This window comes from Spodoptera frugiperda, chromosome 5 (assembly GCF_023101765.2).
Source record: "Spodoptera frugiperda isolate SF20-4 chromosome 5, AGI-APGP_CSIRO_Sfru_2.0, whole genome shotgun sequence".
In the NCBI taxonomy this organism is placed as follows: Eukaryota; Metazoa; Arthropoda; class Insecta; order Lepidoptera; family Noctuidae; genus Spodoptera; species Spodoptera frugiperda.
Genome location: NC_064216.1, coordinates 3,097,087 through 3,115,622, shown reverse-complemented (window position 1 = coordinate 3,115,622; position 18,536 = coordinate 3,097,087). Strand labels below are relative to the sequence as shown.

At 36.5% G+C, this 18,536-nt stretch overlaps 2 protein-coding genes across 14 annotated transcripts in view; one reads left to right on the top strand and one right to left on the bottom strand.

Moving 5' to 3' along the window:
* LOC118271716 (glyceraldehyde-3-phosphate dehydrogenase) overlaps nucleotides 1-18,536 on the bottom strand; it is a 256,387-nt gene that overhangs the window by 214,876 nt on the left and 22,975 nt on the right. The window lies entirely within an intron of this gene.
* The window catches only part of LOC118271663 (kinesin-like protein unc-104), a 107,743-nt gene that overhangs the window by 67,446 nt on the left and 21,761 nt on the right, over nucleotides 1-18,536 (top strand). For 11 of the 13 annotated variants that reach the window (XM_050693740.1, XM_050693734.1, XM_050693733.1 and 8 more), the window contains 10 exons: nucleotides 4,825-4,907; nucleotides 10,498-10,576; nucleotides 10,896-11,056; nucleotides 12,305-12,489; nucleotides 12,908-13,019; nucleotides 13,534-13,677; nucleotides 15,502-15,665; nucleotides 16,106-16,245; nucleotides 16,707-16,751; nucleotides 18,047-18,181. In XM_050693740.1, coding sequence (XP_050549697.1) covers nucleotides 4,825-4,907; nucleotides 10,498-10,576; nucleotides 10,896-11,056; nucleotides 12,305-12,489; nucleotides 12,908-13,019; nucleotides 13,534-13,677; nucleotides 15,502-15,665; nucleotides 16,106-16,245; nucleotides 16,707-16,751; nucleotides 18,047-18,181 — 1,248 coding nt within the window. The remainder of the gene's footprint in view (nucleotides 1-4,824; nucleotides 4,908-10,497; nucleotides 10,577-10,895; nucleotides 11,057-12,304; nucleotides 12,490-12,907; nucleotides 13,020-13,533; nucleotides 13,678-15,501; nucleotides 15,666-16,105; nucleotides 16,246-16,706; nucleotides 16,752-18,046; nucleotides 18,182-18,536) is intronic. The other 2 variants (XM_050693741.1, XM_050693735.1) reach the window with 1 other exon arrangement.

Below are 18,536 nucleotides of genomic sequence, written 5' to 3'. Positions count from 1 at the left end.
TTCGTAGCATAGCTGCATAGCATATGGTACTGATGGAAAAGCACCCTGAGACAATCACATCAATACATTGACCGAAGCAAGAAGGCTCCAGGCCAAAGTTCATTGAAATTTTCCGCTCCATACATCCATAATCAGTTCTCCCATTCGTAAATCATTTGTTACTTCGACCCAACGAACGGTTTTGATGGCTCATTCACTTTTATAAGCATTTTTCATCGTAGCGTTCGCAATGAAACGTCGATTGTTTGGAGAACTCGTAAAATAAAATCATATCGACCTATATCAACCGGTTTATCATGGTCTCGTTTTGTACAATCTTTCTACGCATTGGGAGGTCAGTTTATACTGGTTTAGCGTAACTCTATGTGCAGCCGTGTGATCAACCAATTATGTCCGCCGTTACTAGAAGTTCATGGCACCCAAACTTTTTCTATACGGTTCAATGCCTCCAATGTAAATAAGTGAGCTGTTTTACACCTCAACTGTTTCTATAGCGTCTTTGATCGTTTCTCTTTTGATCTGCCTCGCTTTGATAAATTACTTCTTGGTATTTATCCAAGTATTTTGTTAGTAGAAATTGATCACTAGTTTGAACTTATTGTCGTTGACAATCTAGTTTGTTGAAAAATCGATGGTAGATAATTGGCTGAAACAAATCAAAGCGTAAAGATTTGAGATCCTATTTTAACAATTTATTATAATTGGGATGGTTTTCATTGTTTGTATAAATAAAAACGTTCCATAAAGTAAATAGCTTTCATTTTACACCTAATAAACGTTAAATTGTTGCCATTTTGTTTAAACCTTAGCTAGCTTGTTAATACACCCGTATTAAAAATCGAAGTCATTTGGGAGCTTTTTTAACGTTGATAAGACTGCGTTTGGTCACCGACCCGCTTATTGCCAGGACGGCGAAGCGAAGATGTGGCCAAGTTACCATAATTGTATGCTTATCAAGTAATATAATTATTATTTTTTTTTATATTAACTATAGGTTCACGCTTGACCACTATCTCACCTGATGGGAAGCGATAATAATACCTATGATAATGTTTCTTTCTTCTCTCTATACTTCTGACTGCAAAAAGACAGTTGTCCTACACACAGTTATACATTCTATCAACCTTCTCGCTAACAGTCACAATGCTTTGTCTGTACGACCTTGTGTTGTTCGATGCGGGCTTCCAATACCGGAAGAATGTTCCGACAGCACGGCCGACAATATGGCTGATTTACCCTTGTTGTTGCATTCTCAACTGTATTTTCTTTCTATGAAGAGTTTTTCTGCATAGCCGTGGGAATTGTTACGTGTATATCGATAATGATTGAAGTTTTGATTTCTAGGGTTGAATTCAAATTCAAGTAGTAATCATAATATGTTCAATCAACCTTAATAATGTTCCATTGTGTGTAGCTTTTTCGCGAAAAATGGTCAAGTTGATGAGAAGTTTAATTTTATTGGAAAGAAAAATAAAATGCCGTGATTGTTTTTAACCGCTCATTTGCCATACACGAGACACAATAGAAAAAATGTGTATCGCGTAGATCTGCGCTCCCTGCCAGTCCCTGCATACCACGGGTTAATGACAAAGCCATAAAACACTATGAATGTCATGATTTAAGACTGGACACCGTATTTTCGAAAGCAACGTAATATTTTCTAGTAGATTTCCAATTCCTCGACATTCCCTATAAAATTCTCAAATAGATTTTACACACAATAAAAGTCGGAATTCAATAACCTTTCACCAGAAACCTGGCAACGGTTTGAAACAAAGGAATAAACTGTGAAGCTACATGTTATAGCAACAAATAAATAACGACACTGCTCTCAGTGTGATTGCTTGCCCCGGGGAGCTAGGAACTGTAAAACAAACAGTATCCGGCGGCCATATTTAATTTTCATTGCGACGATGCAGTTGTGACTCATGCAAACCGAAGATGTATGTATGCGCGCGCTTTTTGAATTTAGAATGTCATTTTTTTTATTGATGTGTGCGTTTAGAATTTTTTTCTCTTTGTAATGTTTGGGTTCTTGTCTTTTGAGCTTTCATTTCTTTTATGGTAGACGATTGAAATGTAATTTTGCTTAGATGTAAATAAATATTGCATTGAGAGGATTTAAACATTCTCTTTTGTATATCTTGTTAAGTAACAAGAAAAATAAAAGTAAAGTAAAAAGTACTTTAATTTAAATGCAGCATTCGACATGTTACAAAGATACTATCTTACTGAGAATAAAAGTCTTGTTTTTGCTCTTGTAAAACTACATCTAAGAACAAAGAGAACAGATACGTTTGCTCTCTATAAAATTGCTTTCCCTAGCTAGATGTAAACAGTTTTCCTGGCGCAGTGAGTCTGCAGCGTTGCAACTATGACTCATAGTTACATGTAAGCTAGAGCAGACAAGCCATTACTAAACGTACCGACTCACCGCATTTATTTTGCACACAAACATGTTTTGATGTTGCGCTGCTGGAAGCGATAAAGTGAAAACATTAGATCGATAAGTTTGCAGTGAAGTAAATTTTGTTTATTAAAGTACGTTTACTTTTATTGGTGAAAAGATTTATGTATGTACGAGTACGAGATTTTCATATTCTATTTAAAATCAAATAAAAGTAGCACAAACCATCGTATCTTTTGCAGTATGATATTATGTTTTAAACTTTAATCTACCCTGCCCTTTTTTAAAATGGAATTTCTAATTAATTTTTACTTTAGTCATTGGAAACTAATTTTTATAGCGGCATTACGTACGATAATGTGCACCTCTGCCTACCCCTTCCGGTATAAAAGGCGTGACGTTGCTTTTTTCATTTGAAACTCATATTACCCAGCTTCATTTCCATGGCAGACCAACTAACAAACTTGTCGTCACTAAATTACCTTAGAACTGTATTTTGGCACAGAATACATACATACATACATACAATATACACTGCAGCCAAGCTGTGACTCATATACAAAGCTGGTACAGAGGGTACTGCAGCTTGACTCACATAACCTCATTGCAAGAGACCGCTCCAGCGAGCTTGACTCATACGTTATTTGATTCCACGATTGAGGTTTATGGTTCTAGGGGAAGTTTATTAAATTAAGCATTGTGGGGCTGGCTTTGATGCGAGGGTTTGTTACCCTATTGTGGCTGCAGTTATTTGCTATTGGGGTATTTTAGTGGGTACTTACCTTATTTATTTAGTGGAGATGAGATCTTATGGGTTTGCTTTAATATAATTATTGATTGAGATGATTCAATACGTCATTGAAGATAGGTAGTGTCTATTTATTGACTTAAGTATCTTTTTAGTGGCGTTTTTTTAAAGGTGCTACTAGTGATTTCTCCTGTGTCATGTGTGTGTTTATAAGTATACAAGTTCACATACACATGACACCCAGACCTGAAATAACAATTTGTGGGTCACATAAAGAGTTGCTCCGTGCAGCAATCGAAACAGCTACACGCTGCGCGGCAGCCGGTTGCCCAGCCAACGCGCCTACTATGCAGTCATAGGCTATCTATCCTATTCTATTCTATTCTATTATCTATTCTATCTACAGGCCACCTAACTTAATTTAGATAAGTTAAGTATCCAAACTCTATCAAGTTAACGACTAAGCCATTTCCCTTTAACTTCACAAGTCAGCGGATCCAACTTAAGTGATCCTAAGTTAGGACTAAGTGAATAGATAGGCGGTATCACAAGTTTAAGTAGCGCTTCCGAATTTACGTTCAATCTATTCCTAATACAAGTTAAACTTTAAATAGACCTCGTTTATTTGGTATTAAAGTTATAGTATTTATAAAGAGTCTATGCTAAGTTATAATTTTATATATTTTGTCTGTTGATAACAACTTATATTAATATAATTAATATATAAACTGATGACTGTTGATGAAGCGAAAGAGGTATGTAAGATTCGTAGCAATTGGCATTCCATTGTCTCTGCCTACCATGGGAGACAGGCGTGAGGTTATATATGTATGTAATAACAATTTGTGGCTAGAAAACAAGTATTTCGACTCATCATATTCCTTATTTTAGTCTGTCTCTACTGGCGACAGAACCAAACAAGAAAACTAAAACTACTAATACAAAAAAGCTAGCATTGAAACTTAGGTACCTACACCTATAAATTCAAGCACTAACATTTTCAAAGCGACTTTGTACGACGCCTTGCAAAGAACGGCGCCGCGGCGACGTCGAGCCGTCGACGGTCGATACGTCGCGACGCTTTGCCCACTCACATTCTCGCAAAGCATTCTGACGCCCGATGTACCTATGACTGCGTACTAGACAAGAGTCCCATCTAGTTTTGTATAGAGCTACGTAATGAGGGCTCCAAGGATATCTTTGCAACCTTGTGCAATTAATGATCTTGTTATCCTATGAATTGAAGGACCTTCTTTCTAGTTTCTTCTCTGTAATGGTGTTAGGATTGTGTTTATGAGATGATGTTTCTTTTTACATTCTCTGATTGTATTTTGATACAAAGTAATTTTTTTTGAAGTGTATCAATGGGGTTTCTTGCACATTCTTCTAATCTTCTTCATTCGAAGCTATGAAGCTAAGAATTTTGTAACGAGCACCCAGTTTCAATGGTAGACAGACTGACGGACAGTTCAATTTAACGTTTCAAAAGACTTTGTCTTTGAAAGTAAATCTGTTTACTCTTTTCTGAAGGTTAAATTCACGTATGTGTTTTATAAAGAAACTAGTATTTAGTAAAAAGTATTTATAAACTAGAAAACATAAGAAGTTAAATGCAGCCGCTAAGTAAATTATTTTAAGTGACTAAATATGTGTTTTTCCTTTGTTACAGTGATCACAAACCCGAAGGCACCTCCTGGCAGCAAAGATGGCGCGAAAAGCTTCAATTTTGATTTCTCATACTGGTCTCATAATGTAAGTACTATCATAATGTTAAAGTTTTCTCTATGTATTATTAAGGTTATGTAATAAACTTCGAAAAAAGTACCTATATTAGGTACTTTTATTAAATTTAAAAACAGCTTGTCAAAATAACCTATTGGACTATCATAGGGCCATAATATCCATGCTTGGAAATGAGGTATGCAAACGCACATTAATAGGTTGAGATTTATCAGAGAGCCTCCTTAAAATTTTCGGAAACAACCTGTCACCATTACTACATTTAAAATGTACCAACTGTTCATCAGTTTAGCTAGCTAAAATTAAACTAAACTTAGTCAAAAAGAGATAAACCAAATAACTGCCACACTCAGCAGTCGTTTAATGGTTACTTAACCCATTCCTTATCAGTTGTTTTCGATACAAAGTCGTTACTAAGGAAAAGTTTAAGTAATCATTAAATGTCTCTGAGTGCGGCAGTAAGTAAAGGTAAATCAAATCGATCAACCATCCAATATTTACATAGAGCACGTATAAATGGATGCTATTTGCGGTGGATCGATAGCATAGTAAGTGGATCGCCTCGGCGCAATCCCCCTTTAGTTTCCCTCTATAGGAGGAGGAGATACGATGCCTCACTTAATCAAAGTCTGAGAGCTAAGCTAGGCTTGGGTTTTATTTGTATAAAGGACAGGTGTGTAGGTAAGTTTAGGGAGCAGTGAGTGAAGTTCTCTCAGAAAAAGAGACTAGGTTAATTTGAGTTACTACTTTTTTTCCATGAATGCAAACCGAGTCTCCAATTCAATTTTGGTGATTATACTGCCAGTGCCACTTCTTTAGTTTTTACTTTTTCTCTTGGAAATTTTCAGACGTTTTTACTTGGTTATCAACCTACTCGTACTCACGTACTGTCTCTCTATAGATATTTTTTATTATTATACAATATACTCTTACGAGACACTTCGATTTAGGATCGTAAAGTAATCAACTCGTATCATAAAATAATATTTCTAAAACATTACGTGATTATGAATCGATAGTAACCTTGATTTCCTTCCGATCACTATCTCGGCAACCGTCAAATTACTAGCAGTGTTGTGGTTAAGGAATCGATTACTCACTGAGCCGATTTATCGATTGGAATTTTTGTTTTGATTGTTTTTTGTGTATGTTATTAGTCGTAAGTACCAATGGAATGGTGGATGTTTCTTCTTCAAAATTTGTTGTTTATAATGAATGATTTGTGATATTTAATGCAAAAGGTACGCCCACTTTCACGTAGGACTAATGCAAAGTGTTATAGCATTTCGTTAAATAGATCACTGATGATTTTTACTGCACGGTTGGCACACACTCTTGCAACAACTCTTTGTGTGATCCACAGATTGTTGTTTCGGGTCTGGGTGTCATTGTGTATGTGAAACTGTATATTCCTAAACGCACCCACGACACAGGACAAAATACTAGTGCGGGGCAACGTTAAAAAAGTATTTTTATAACAATTTCGAATGCTATTTTTTGAACAATTTGGAAATCGAATTTCGAATCACTTTTAAATCTATCTGGTATGAAATTGTAATTAAAATATAAAATTTAAATTGTAATTTGCACCACACCTTCATATTTTGATTCACTATAACATATTTATCATACATTTTGTACTTAACGTTATTACTGACGATGCCATAATATCCTAAATACCAACCATGTATATAGCATTTACTATTATAATAGGTATCGGCCTCATCACATCATTACTGATCGGTCAGTTTCGATATTATGGCGGGCTATTGTCCGTCGATATTAGTTCGTATGAGTTTGGCCGTCAGCCATATTGGATACAGGGAATATCGTTATGGGATTATTCGTGTCTATTGTTTAGGATTTTAAGCCTTAATTTTTACTGTGGTTTTGTGTGTATTGTATTTTGATTTAGTCGGGTGTTACCTTTGAATGAATGCAGTAGTTAGATTATTTAATGATTTCGTGCTTCAATTTAAAAATAATTGCCATAGGTCTACAGGAATAAATTCTAATAGGAATATGTAGTAAAAAATGAGTTTTATTAAAAAAAAAGTAATTCAGTGTTTAAGTAATTTATGTAATAATGGTTGTTACTAACTGGATAGGGCTGCTGGATGTTGTATGAATTACACGAAAACAAAACCGATTAAAATTATAAATACAAACATTGTTTTTAGCCTTTTTCGGGAGCGTTCTGTTTACAACTGTATTTTATCTGTTGTCCTTCATGTTATATGTGTGTACATAAAATAAAACAATAAATAATAACCCCTCATTTTCACACAAACCCCACATTTTTAGTAAACAAACTACAGCCTAAAGCAATTAAAGGTACATCAGCAATTTGCGTGCAAATAGCATCGGCCATAGACCGCAACAACCACATCCATTGGATCACACGGAGATTGCACTGTGATGATTAATTTACGGCCATTCTCGGCCAATGCTGTTGCCTCTGTGGTCCATTTCATGTCGGCATGTGCCCGTATTTGCAATTATGAGGTTATGGGGGTTGCAATTGCGTATCTGTGTCAGTTATAATAGAGTATTGTTTACAATGCTTTTAAGTATATTATTGTTTAGCGTTTATTGAGTTAGAGAATCAAGGGTAAGTTAGAACCGATCTGAATACAAGTTCTTTGGTTGGATGTACATTTTATCTATCTATCTATATATTAATTAATCAGGGTTATCGATGGAAATAAATTTAAAGTGAGATCGGTTATTGATTTCAACGGTTAGAGGATGTGCCATTGGTTGGTAGAAGTTAGAAGTTTAGAATACTTACCCAAATGTGTCGGTTTTGTATTATGCATAGATAGTGAGAAGTTGACAAGTAACAAGTGACAGATATTTAGACTATCGACGAACAAATCAACGGATGACTTCATAATTATCCTGCATCGCACATTGAAGTTTACATGCAAATTAACACGTATAGAAAATTACAACGAACAACTTGCAGAAAGCCCGCCAGGCTGATCACCTGATGGTCGTATCCTCCTTTTCTTAGGGAACTTTACTCTCTGTTCAAAAGTTGACCCCGACGTGATTGAAACCAACCTTCACGGAGCAGATCAGCACCGTCATCCTCATCGCCATCTCCCTCACCCATCACTTCTCCGCTGAGCGGTAATCAAGTCGCAGCCAACCAGCATCCTCGGCCTCATCAGGGACACCCACAAGCTACATCGAAGATATGCAGCCTGGTTCTTCCCTACGGCCTCATCAGCGTCTAGGCACAGCACTCTGCACACGGTCTGAGGACGTCTTCCTCCCGTCAACGCAGACGCCAGCCACTACGCACCTACCCTCGTAGCATCAATTCCCCGACTCACCGTGGGACACTGCGAGGTTCACTACTCCGACTCACTGGAGTATCACCCTGCATCGCGCACCCGACTCACTGGGCATTCAGCGGCACAGTTCCGACTCACTGGAACTAGGGACATTCAACACTGGCTCTGGCACCGCTCATCTCAAGCATCGACAACCGTCTCAACAGGATCGACCTCCGGTCTTGGGGGGGAGTGATGAGGCGACACATTGACAAGTAACAAGTGACAGATGACAGAAGTCGCACATCGACGAGTAAATTGACGGATGACGTCATAAATATTATCCTGCATCGCACATATGAAGTTTACATGTGAATTAACACGGATAGAAAATGTCAACGAAGAACAGTTGGGCAGAAAGCCCGGCAGACACGATCACCTCGCCTGGTCGGAGGATCATCCTTTTCTTAGGGACCTTTACTTTCTGTTCCCTTTTGGTATTTGATTTTTAATTTCTCTGTGAGAGCAGGATATGAGTGATATTATGTTCATTTGTGTGCACCACGATAAGGAAATATCTATACGTATACGTAGCGTATAAATGATGAATGGTACTATTTTCATGATAAAAGCACATTTATCTTATCAACTGTCAGTTTGCATAACATTAAATGTGAAACATGCGTAATTTAACATTTTGGCGTAAATCTTTAAACAAACAAACATGCAATCTTTTATGGAAGTTTCAAAATCAATATAGATAATGAAGCCTAATTTCAACTGCACAGACCAATTTGATTGGCGGATTTACCTACCTGCGCTTCGTGGATAGTTTTCATTGTTTCTAAGCAAGATGCAAGCATTTGTCATTTGTAGGCCGCCTATTGTTTGTGAAGGATGCATGCATTCGTCAAATGACGCAACGTGGATAGTTACCTGTGGACGGTTTGCGGTTATAAGCTCTTTTGGTATAGTCCCCTAAGAAAAGGAGAATCCTCCACGCAGGAGGTAATCGTGTCTGGCGGACATTTTTGGCCCAAATGTTGTTTGTTGGGATTTTGCATGTAAACTTCATATGTGCGATGTAGGATTTATGACGTCATCCATTAATATACTCATCGATCATCTATGTGCGTCTGTCTGACATCTATCACTTGTCATGTGTCGCCACAGCTCCAACACTGTCAAGTCATCTAAAATCTAATTTAGAATCAAAATAAAAGTCAGCTTTTTCTTCACATGCATGAAGCAAAGAGCTTTTTACCTCATTTGCAATTTTAACGAGTTTGAGCGTGGCTATCTGTAATTCATACAAATGTATGCGTCTGCGATTCGAGCCCGTCAGATGTTACTAAGTTAGTCTAGTCTATTTATTTAACTCATGAAAGAATGCTATTTCATGCAAAATGGTTATTTATACAAGGTTCAGGGTGATTTTCGCCAGAGATGTGCTATGCTACGTTACTGTGGATGCGTTTGGTATCCACCAATCATATTTATTGGTACACATAGCCTAGCACTGGGGGAAACGGTCTCAACTAAGATGTGTTTTTTATATGAAAAGATGACCGCTATATAGCTTAGTCGAAATGGTCACATAGTTTCACAGCTTGTCTATTATATATCATCGCAGCATAGCTACATAGCATATCTCGGTTGGAAAACATCCTTAGGATGAGAAAGAAGACTTTTTTGTTGTTGTAGGCAGGTACTTCATTGTTTTGATAACCGACTTAATCAACGTTTGGGTAAATGTTATCAAAATAGGTTGTACGTTCGGCTTAATGTATTTTTTCACTGGCTAGTGTCATTGAACTTTGCCCTCTATAACATGACTAAAGCCTACTTAACATAATTCACTAAATGTGGTTGACTGTAGAATAGGTAATGACGTAGTTAGGTCATATTATTTTAGTACACTAATGCGTTACTAATTTGGATTTGGAATAGCTCATGAAAAACTAGCAGCGGTGTGCTCATATTTTTTTGAACCTAACAACTATCTCTGAACTTCCTACTGCGGATAATGACAAGGAAAAGCTCTTTTGTCCTTAGCTCAACAGTGGCGATGCTGATAATAAAATTATGATATGGTACTAACCTCTGCCAGCGGCTTCGCCTGCGTTCCTGTGGGATAAAAAACAGCCTATGTGTTATTCCAGACCATACTCTACCTTTGTTCCAAATTTCAATCCGATCCCTTCAGCCGTTTTGACGTGATTGAGTAAGAAACATACATACAAAAACTTTCGCATATTATCATATTAGTAAGATATAAGATAAAATGATCAAATATATGAACCTATACATTTTTGTTGCAGCCAAATGATCCAGAGTTTTCATCCCAAGTCATGGTGTACAAAGACATCGGAGAGGAGATGTTGCAACACGCCTTCGACGGTAAACACAACATATTATACTTTCTCACTTTCACTTGAAACTAATTGCGCTTTCTTTTCGCGAAATGCCATATCTACGCTCAAATCGGAGCGTACTCACATTTTTGGATCTTTGTTGTTCTCATAATCTACTTTTACTTAATTAAATTCAAGATTTTTGTTGATGTTTTATGTACGAGATATATAAAAAATGTAAATAAAATAAATAAGTAAGTCTTTTAGCACATGAAGTATGTTACTTCCAAATGTTTCCATCAACTTTCATCTTTCATTGCAATTGCTACCTTACCATGAAACTACTAGAGCACATTTTCCAACAGGCTACAACATATGCATATTCGCGTACGGGCAGACGGGTGCGGGCAAGTCCTACACCATGATGGGCAGTGGAAAGGATGGGCAGGAGGGCATCATCCCGCAGATCTGCAAGGATCTCTTCAGGCGCATCCGACAGACCACCTCCGATGATCTTAAATATTCGGTTAGTGTGATGTTCCCTATCTTTCTGTTAAATCATTAGATCATAAATTGAGTATTAAGTAGTGAGTAGACTTATAACTGATTCGTATATGAAGAATACGAGTATGCATTGTTTAACACAAATATTATTTAAATGTGTAGTTCCGAGTGGTGTATGGTGGTGGTAATTATTGGTAATAGTAAACTTAAGATGAAAATGTTGCCAGTAAGGAACTACAAAATGAAAGATATTTAGTATGATCATGACTTGACATAGTTTGTTTACCATTTAAGTCGTCCAATACCTTCTGAAAATGGTTTTCGCACATCAAAAGTAAATAACATTTATTCCAATTAAAGCTAAAATTTAGGTTTACGTCAACATCCAAAATAAATCTTTTACAATGCTATTCTGTTTTTTAAGTTCCAATAAAACAGTTTTAGGACGAGAAACTAAATGATGGTGGTCAATAATAAAGTCTATCCATCTTTAAGTCTGCCATTTTTATTTTAAACACAGATGTTTGAAACGGTCTGAAATGCGCAGTAAAGCAACGAGAATCTACATGAATTATTCATGTTGAATCTAATTACCACATTAGCAATTCAAATCCAGTTCATTTAATGTTAATAACACTTCCGAAATATGAGAAGGAAATATCCTTTTTGGTTAATTGTGATTTCAAGAAATTGTTGATGAATGCGTTGCTTGAAATTAATTGTTTTTTCCGTCACTAATGACTGTGTAACTGTGTAAAAAGAATTAATCACCTAGGTTCCTACGCTTTAAGTGATTAGGTCTTTTACGCGTTTGTGGACAATAACACTTATATTAGTGGCTATTAGTTAAGTGTGGGAGAGCCATGCTTCGGCACGAATGGGCCGGCTCGACCGGAGTGATAACACGGCCTCACAGAAAACCGACGTGAAACAACTCTTGTGTTGTGTTTTGTCGTACCTGTATGTGAAGACTGAGTCCCCACAATTCGCAAATACCCGAACAACCCTTAAATTCCTAACCCTCAAAGGCCGGGAACGCACTTCTAACGCCGCTAGTGTTTCGGGTGTCCATGGGCGGCTGCAATTGCTTACTACCAGGTGGTCTGTGAGCTCGTTTGCCGGCTTATATGATAAAAACAAATAATAATTTGAAATGGCAACAGAATTAGTTAGAACGTAATCATTATGTTAGGTAGGTGCCAGAAACACATTTGTTTCAAGTCTGTCTCACTGACATTAGAGATTATAATATTTCTTCATAATGAACCAGGTGGAAGTGTCATACATGGAGATATACTGCGAGCGAGTCCGTGATCTCCTGAACCCGAAGAACAAGGGGAACCTGAGGGTTCGTGAGCACCCAGCGCTCGGTCCCTACGTGGAGGACCTCAGCAAGCTGGCGGTGACGTCATACCAGGACATATACGACCTCATCGATGAGGGAAACAAGGCTAGGTGAGAATACTGCTTTTTATTGCTTCTAGAACCAATGGAATGGTTTGAAAAGAACTTTTACATTTTTGTTTTACTTTAGATATTGTTAAGATGTATCTTACGTTAGTTTACAAAGAATTATTTAATTATTAAGTGGAAGTAAAGCTAAAGTAAAGTAAAGTAAAGCTTAAGTGGAAGTAAAGTTCCATTGTCTCTGCCTACCCCCATGGGAGACAGGATGTTAAGTTTGCAAGTATGCAAGTAAAGCTATATGAAAAGACACTGACTCTAGTCGTGTCTTTAGTCTTCAATGTGGAATTACTCTGTTTATTATTGTTTTGCATTCTAAATATCACCTACTTTTGTTAAGATTTTCTAGTTCCTATCTATGACAGTACTTCCCGTAACAATTCATTAAAAACACGCTATTATTGAACAGGACCGTGGCAGCGACCAACATGAACGAGACCTCGTCTCGTTCGCACGCTGTCTTCACCATATTCTTCACGCAGCAGAGACATGACCAGACCACCAACCTCATGTCGGAGAAGGTAAGGCTTCATCAGTATTAGGAACTGACAGATCATGAAAATTCAGTGGATCAATTATTGTCGTCTCCAAAATTACTAACGAAAGAAGAACAATTCATTGTCTAACGGGGCTTTTTCACCAGAGATGTGTTATGTAACTATGCTACAAAGATGTAATAGCTAAGCTGTGATACTATGTGACCGTTTCCATTAATACTAAACTATGTGACTGTGCAAGAAAGATGCGCAGTTCGAGTATACGATGTATCAATAGTAGCCAAGCCATCCATAGCACGCATCTTTTCATATATAACAGCGTGACTGATTCCGTTTCCACCATTGCTACGCTATGTGTACCAATGAATGTGATCGGTGGAAGCCAAACGCATCCACAGCAATGTAGCGTAGCGCATCTCGGCTGGCACCCGGATGAACCAACAGATCGCCAAAACCCAGTGGATCAGTTATTTTTGTCTCCAAAATTACATAGAAGAAAAACAAAAACAGTATAATCTTAAAACCTTCTCCATTACAGGTGTCAAAAATCTCGCTGGTGGACCTGGCAGGGTCTGAGCGAGCGGACTCGACAGGAGCTAAGGGTACCCGCCTCAAGGAAGGCGCGAATATCAACAAGTCTTTGACTACACTCGGCAAAGTCATCTCGGCGCTCGCTGAAATTGTAAGTTGTTGTTTAATGATGTAGGTACTTTATGACGGTAGAGTAGCTTGGTGTTAGATCTTCCTTATGTTTAGTTGAATCTATAGTTAGTTGTGGTGCAACTGGTTAGGTTATGATCAGAGCTTTGGTCAAGAAATAACTTCAATATAAGAAAAGATATCATGCTAAAGATTATAATTTTTGTCTGAAGATGTTGTGGACTTGACAACAATGATGTTTTGAAGAATAATCAGAATTGTTGACAAAAGTAAGCCGGACGCAATGACTGTGACCACATAAAAATTACTATATTTGCAACTTTTTTTCGCAATGCTTTTCTATAACAAAATGTGGTCTACACTCGTGAATATTCAAGAAGGTCACTATACTATATGAATGTGTATAGCTGAACTATGTATTAATTTCTCTAGAGATTCAACTAATTAATCTATCGTATTCTCCCTGTAGTCTGTACATAGATTACTGTAAGCTAATGATAATCTACTGTGTATAGTTTTAAGACAATAATTTCCAACGGACTGTTATTAAAGAATTGAATTGCTATTTGCTAAATACTTGAATAAAGACCTGTACACTAATAACATTTTGGTCAGAAGGTTTACTTCTTGTAACTAATTTATATTGTCTCAACAAGATTAAATGGTTTAGACCTTCTTGATTTTTACTATAACAGTGGTGTATTTGGGCGTATTTTATTGCGTATTAATTCTAAACTCATATAAAGTGTGGGACAATGTGGGTTAGTTCTAGAAGTAAATTCTTTGAGACTAAACGTTAAAGTGTACAGCACTTTATTCGTAGATGTATGCTAAATACTAACAAGAGGTTCACGTTTGTTTTACCGCACCGTTTCTCCGTGGAAATTATATTATAGTCGGTGAGTTTGGTTTTATAATAGAGATTGCAGGAGTGTGTGCACATTACCTAATATTTTTACCCCTTTACAATTGGGCTAAATATGCTTTAGCTAACAATCGGCGCTTTTAGCACCGAATCGGCCTTTTAACACCAAATCGGCTTTTTAAGCCTATAATAAATAAAGTTAGCCAATCGGCTATTTGCTTCTCACAATTCACTTTGGAAACCTAAAATCCAGTTTTGATTGTAATTCATTCACTTGCAATATTTGGCTTTTTGTCCCGATTGTAATGTTGTTGTTCATGTTGACGGTAAGTTTCGTGCCTTATGTGCATACGCATAAATATCCAGTCCTGTATTAAGTTTCGACTACAGGCTTTACACTGCGCTAAACTCTTACTTGCGCAACCATTTTGCGCAAAATTGCGCATTGATAGCTTTGCACATTATAACTAAAATACATTATTTGTAGATTTTTTGTAATTTTTATTATGTCATTTAGATTTAGCGCATCAGAATTAAGCGTGTAGTTGAATCTTAATGTCACGCCTCGTCACATTATTGCCTATACGTGGCTTAGTGCTTAAGAACAACGCTTGATTTAAGTTTTTGACTTAGATCTTGCGCATACACGTTGTTGGAAGAAATCTGTGTTATTATTCATAAAGTATTTAGCATTATTATTTTTTACATAAATGTATGTAGTTCTACGCGATATGCAATGTGTTTTCTATTGTGACTCTTATACCGATACGTTAAGTACGTTTTTTGTTCTGTAGTAGCAAGACATTAATTATTATTAGTTGAAGTAATTAGTTTCTAAAACTATGGTATTTAACCATTCTAGCCTCACAAGTCACAAGTAATTAGAAAATCCATATCTAGCCTTCAGAATAATAACACAGATAGTATCCAAAAACTCTTCCAGTATACTTTCAAATCCTTTACACTATATTCTTCCACCAGGCTTCGAAGAGTAAGAAATCGAAGAAGGCGGACTTCATTCCGTACCGTGACTCCGTGCTGACGTGGCTGCTGCGTGAGAACCTCGGCGGGAACTCCAAGACCGCCATGATAGCGGCCATCTCACCAGCCGACATCAATTTTGATGAAACCCTCAGTACTTTGAGGTATGGTTTTAAATGATTATTTGTATTATTAACTGTAGTTTCGGGGTTATTTAACTTATTGTGGTGAAACCTTAAATAATTCTTATGTGATTTTAGTCTATCATGAGACATACTAAATTGACTTAAAATCTATTTACTCACGTAGATTAATAGAGAAAAGTTCTACTAGTTTTGAGTCACTGAGGGACTCTACTACATGAGCTTCTAGTAGAGCTTTACTTCATTAATATACTTGAGTAAACTATGATTTTTAGATCATCTTGTACACGAATGGTTAATATAAGTCAAATAAAATTATACTAGTATTTTCTTGAATCCTCGATGAACAACTGGGGAATACTTGTCGTATCTCCAACCGACTTAAGTAGAGCAGCTTTTATAATTGTTTAATTATTTTTTACTTTCATAAAAAATGTCTAATTTTAATCTCAAATCAATAGATACGCGGACCGCGCCAAGCAGATCGTCTGCAAGGCGGTTGTCAATGAGGACGCCAACGCGAAACTTATCCGAGAGCTCAAAGAAGAAATACTCAAACTACGGGAACTACTCAAGGCAGAAGGCATAGAAGTGGAAGAAGGTAGGTCTCTCTTGTGCGTATGTGGCCTTGTAATTCCATGGTGGTCGATAGATAAACTGATTCATTGGCAATTTCAACTTTATGGATTTGTATATAGAGGTTTTTGTTGAAAGAAAATAATTGGAGATTTAGGCGATTTTGAACTTTATTGACTGGCTATACACAGATATTTTCTTATAATAAAGGATGGAAATATAAGGTGCTGTTACTAGTTTGAGGGTGTTTAAATATTTGTCTAAATTGGTACATATGTCAGTTTATCTACCGATCTCTGCGAACTGCTTGTTCTCGGCCTTGTGAGTGAGTTAGGATGTTTAGACGTCTTGTGATTGATAGACAGTCTTGTGTGATTGTTTCATAGCAAACAAAGCACGCCAGTTACAATTAGCGCAACATATAACCATTTAGTCTCATTCCTGATACTAAAACTTGATTCTGTTTCCAATATCCACACGAACTAGGACCAGATGGTAAAGTCCTTTATGAAAAGAAACAAGAGCCCATCAGTAAGTAACAACAACAAAGAGGCTTGCGCATTTTTGCATCTGTACACCCCACCTGTACGCTTGGCCTCCATTTTGAATCGGGGTTGCCAGACACGAAAAATAATTAAAAAAATCGATTTTTGGTCTTTAGTCTGGCAACCTGACACTGATGAAAAAAGAGCAATTTATTTTGCACCTTGTCCAGCGCTTGTGGCGTTTGTAGGCATACAATATATTATAATATTATAGTATTTGACAGACATACGGACTATTAAAGTATGGTGTGGGTCATACCATAAATATATGCGCTTCTTTATCACTATATTCTATCGGTGTTGGTCTGAACACTATCTATGATGGTTATACATAGTATATGTATGTAGTAAACTTGGTGTGCTGTTATGTATATCGGAGCATTTTATATATCCTTATATCTTGTATGTATCAGTGGATATTTAATATTCTAAAGTGCTCAGACCCGTATTGTTGGAATAATCGATTTTGATTTCAAACACAACCTGTGTTTTTTATACTTATTATATTATTTATTTTACATATTTTTATTTAATGTCTCTAATGAATCAAAATCGGTTGTTAATTCGGGTAATATCCGTTGGCGGCCACGTCACAAATATTGGCATTGAAAGATTCACAAACATTGGTCGAAAATTAGTTGGTCGCCAATCGGCAGTTACTATATTATAAATAATTGCATTGCTACAATAAAAGCTTCCTAGCTTCAGAAGCCTTGCATGTTTTCCCATTATATTTGTGTCAGAATATAGTATTTGGTGTCAAATATTTATTATTTTGTGTAGTAAAATAATAACCACTAAAGTTTACGAAAATTTTAGTCCTTTCGTGCAATAGTTTGCACAGAAATGGTTGCACAATTTGCACTACACAACACTGGTGCAATAGAAAAAGTATAATTATAATAAGAAATATATAATCAATGTAATCTTAAACATTGATTAGATTATGTAGATTGATTTGAGACATATTTAACCAAGCATGCTTTGAGTTATAATATTATAAGTTTAATCAAACAAATGATACAATGAACCTTTGAAAATAATCATTTCAATCATAAGAAATGCTACAAAAGAACTTGTATGCAAAAAATTTTGAAAGTATATAAATGCTAAATATCAGAAAAAAACAAATCATTAAGAATAATGTTCTTTAAACACAAAGTGCAACCTACCACAAAATATAACCGAATTACAATAAAAAAGAATACCTACATATCTTATAAAAACATACCGAAATTCTTAAAAAAAAATAACACATTGTTTCTATATTCAATTTACTAGGAGAAGAGAACAACGCGTCCCCGCAACGCAAGAAGAGCGAGGCTGAGGTGCTTTCCCCGAAGTTGTCCCGAGCGGCCACGACTATTGCCGAGGAGGCTGTCGATCAGCTGCAAGCCTCGGAGAAACTTATTGCTGGTAAGATACTATTTTATACTTATTATGGTACTTTAAATACAATAATTATGTTTCACGACATAATCATAAACTATTTGACGAGGTAACTCGATTAGTTTCAAAGAATACCTAGGGCTCTTAAGTCTTTGACTGCTAATAGAAAACTGTTGAAGGCAAATCGGAAGTCACCGGTGATCACCACGGCGTTTTTAATGTGTTAATCATGAAGAGCAGTTTGCAACTTAACGTGGTCAGCTTTCTTTGCCCTCGTAAAGAAATTTAAGCGAAAAGTAACATCTTATCCTCACAAGATTTGCTTAATACTTAAGGTCTAAAACACTGGAAAATAAAATTAGTGTGACAAAAAGTTGAATTA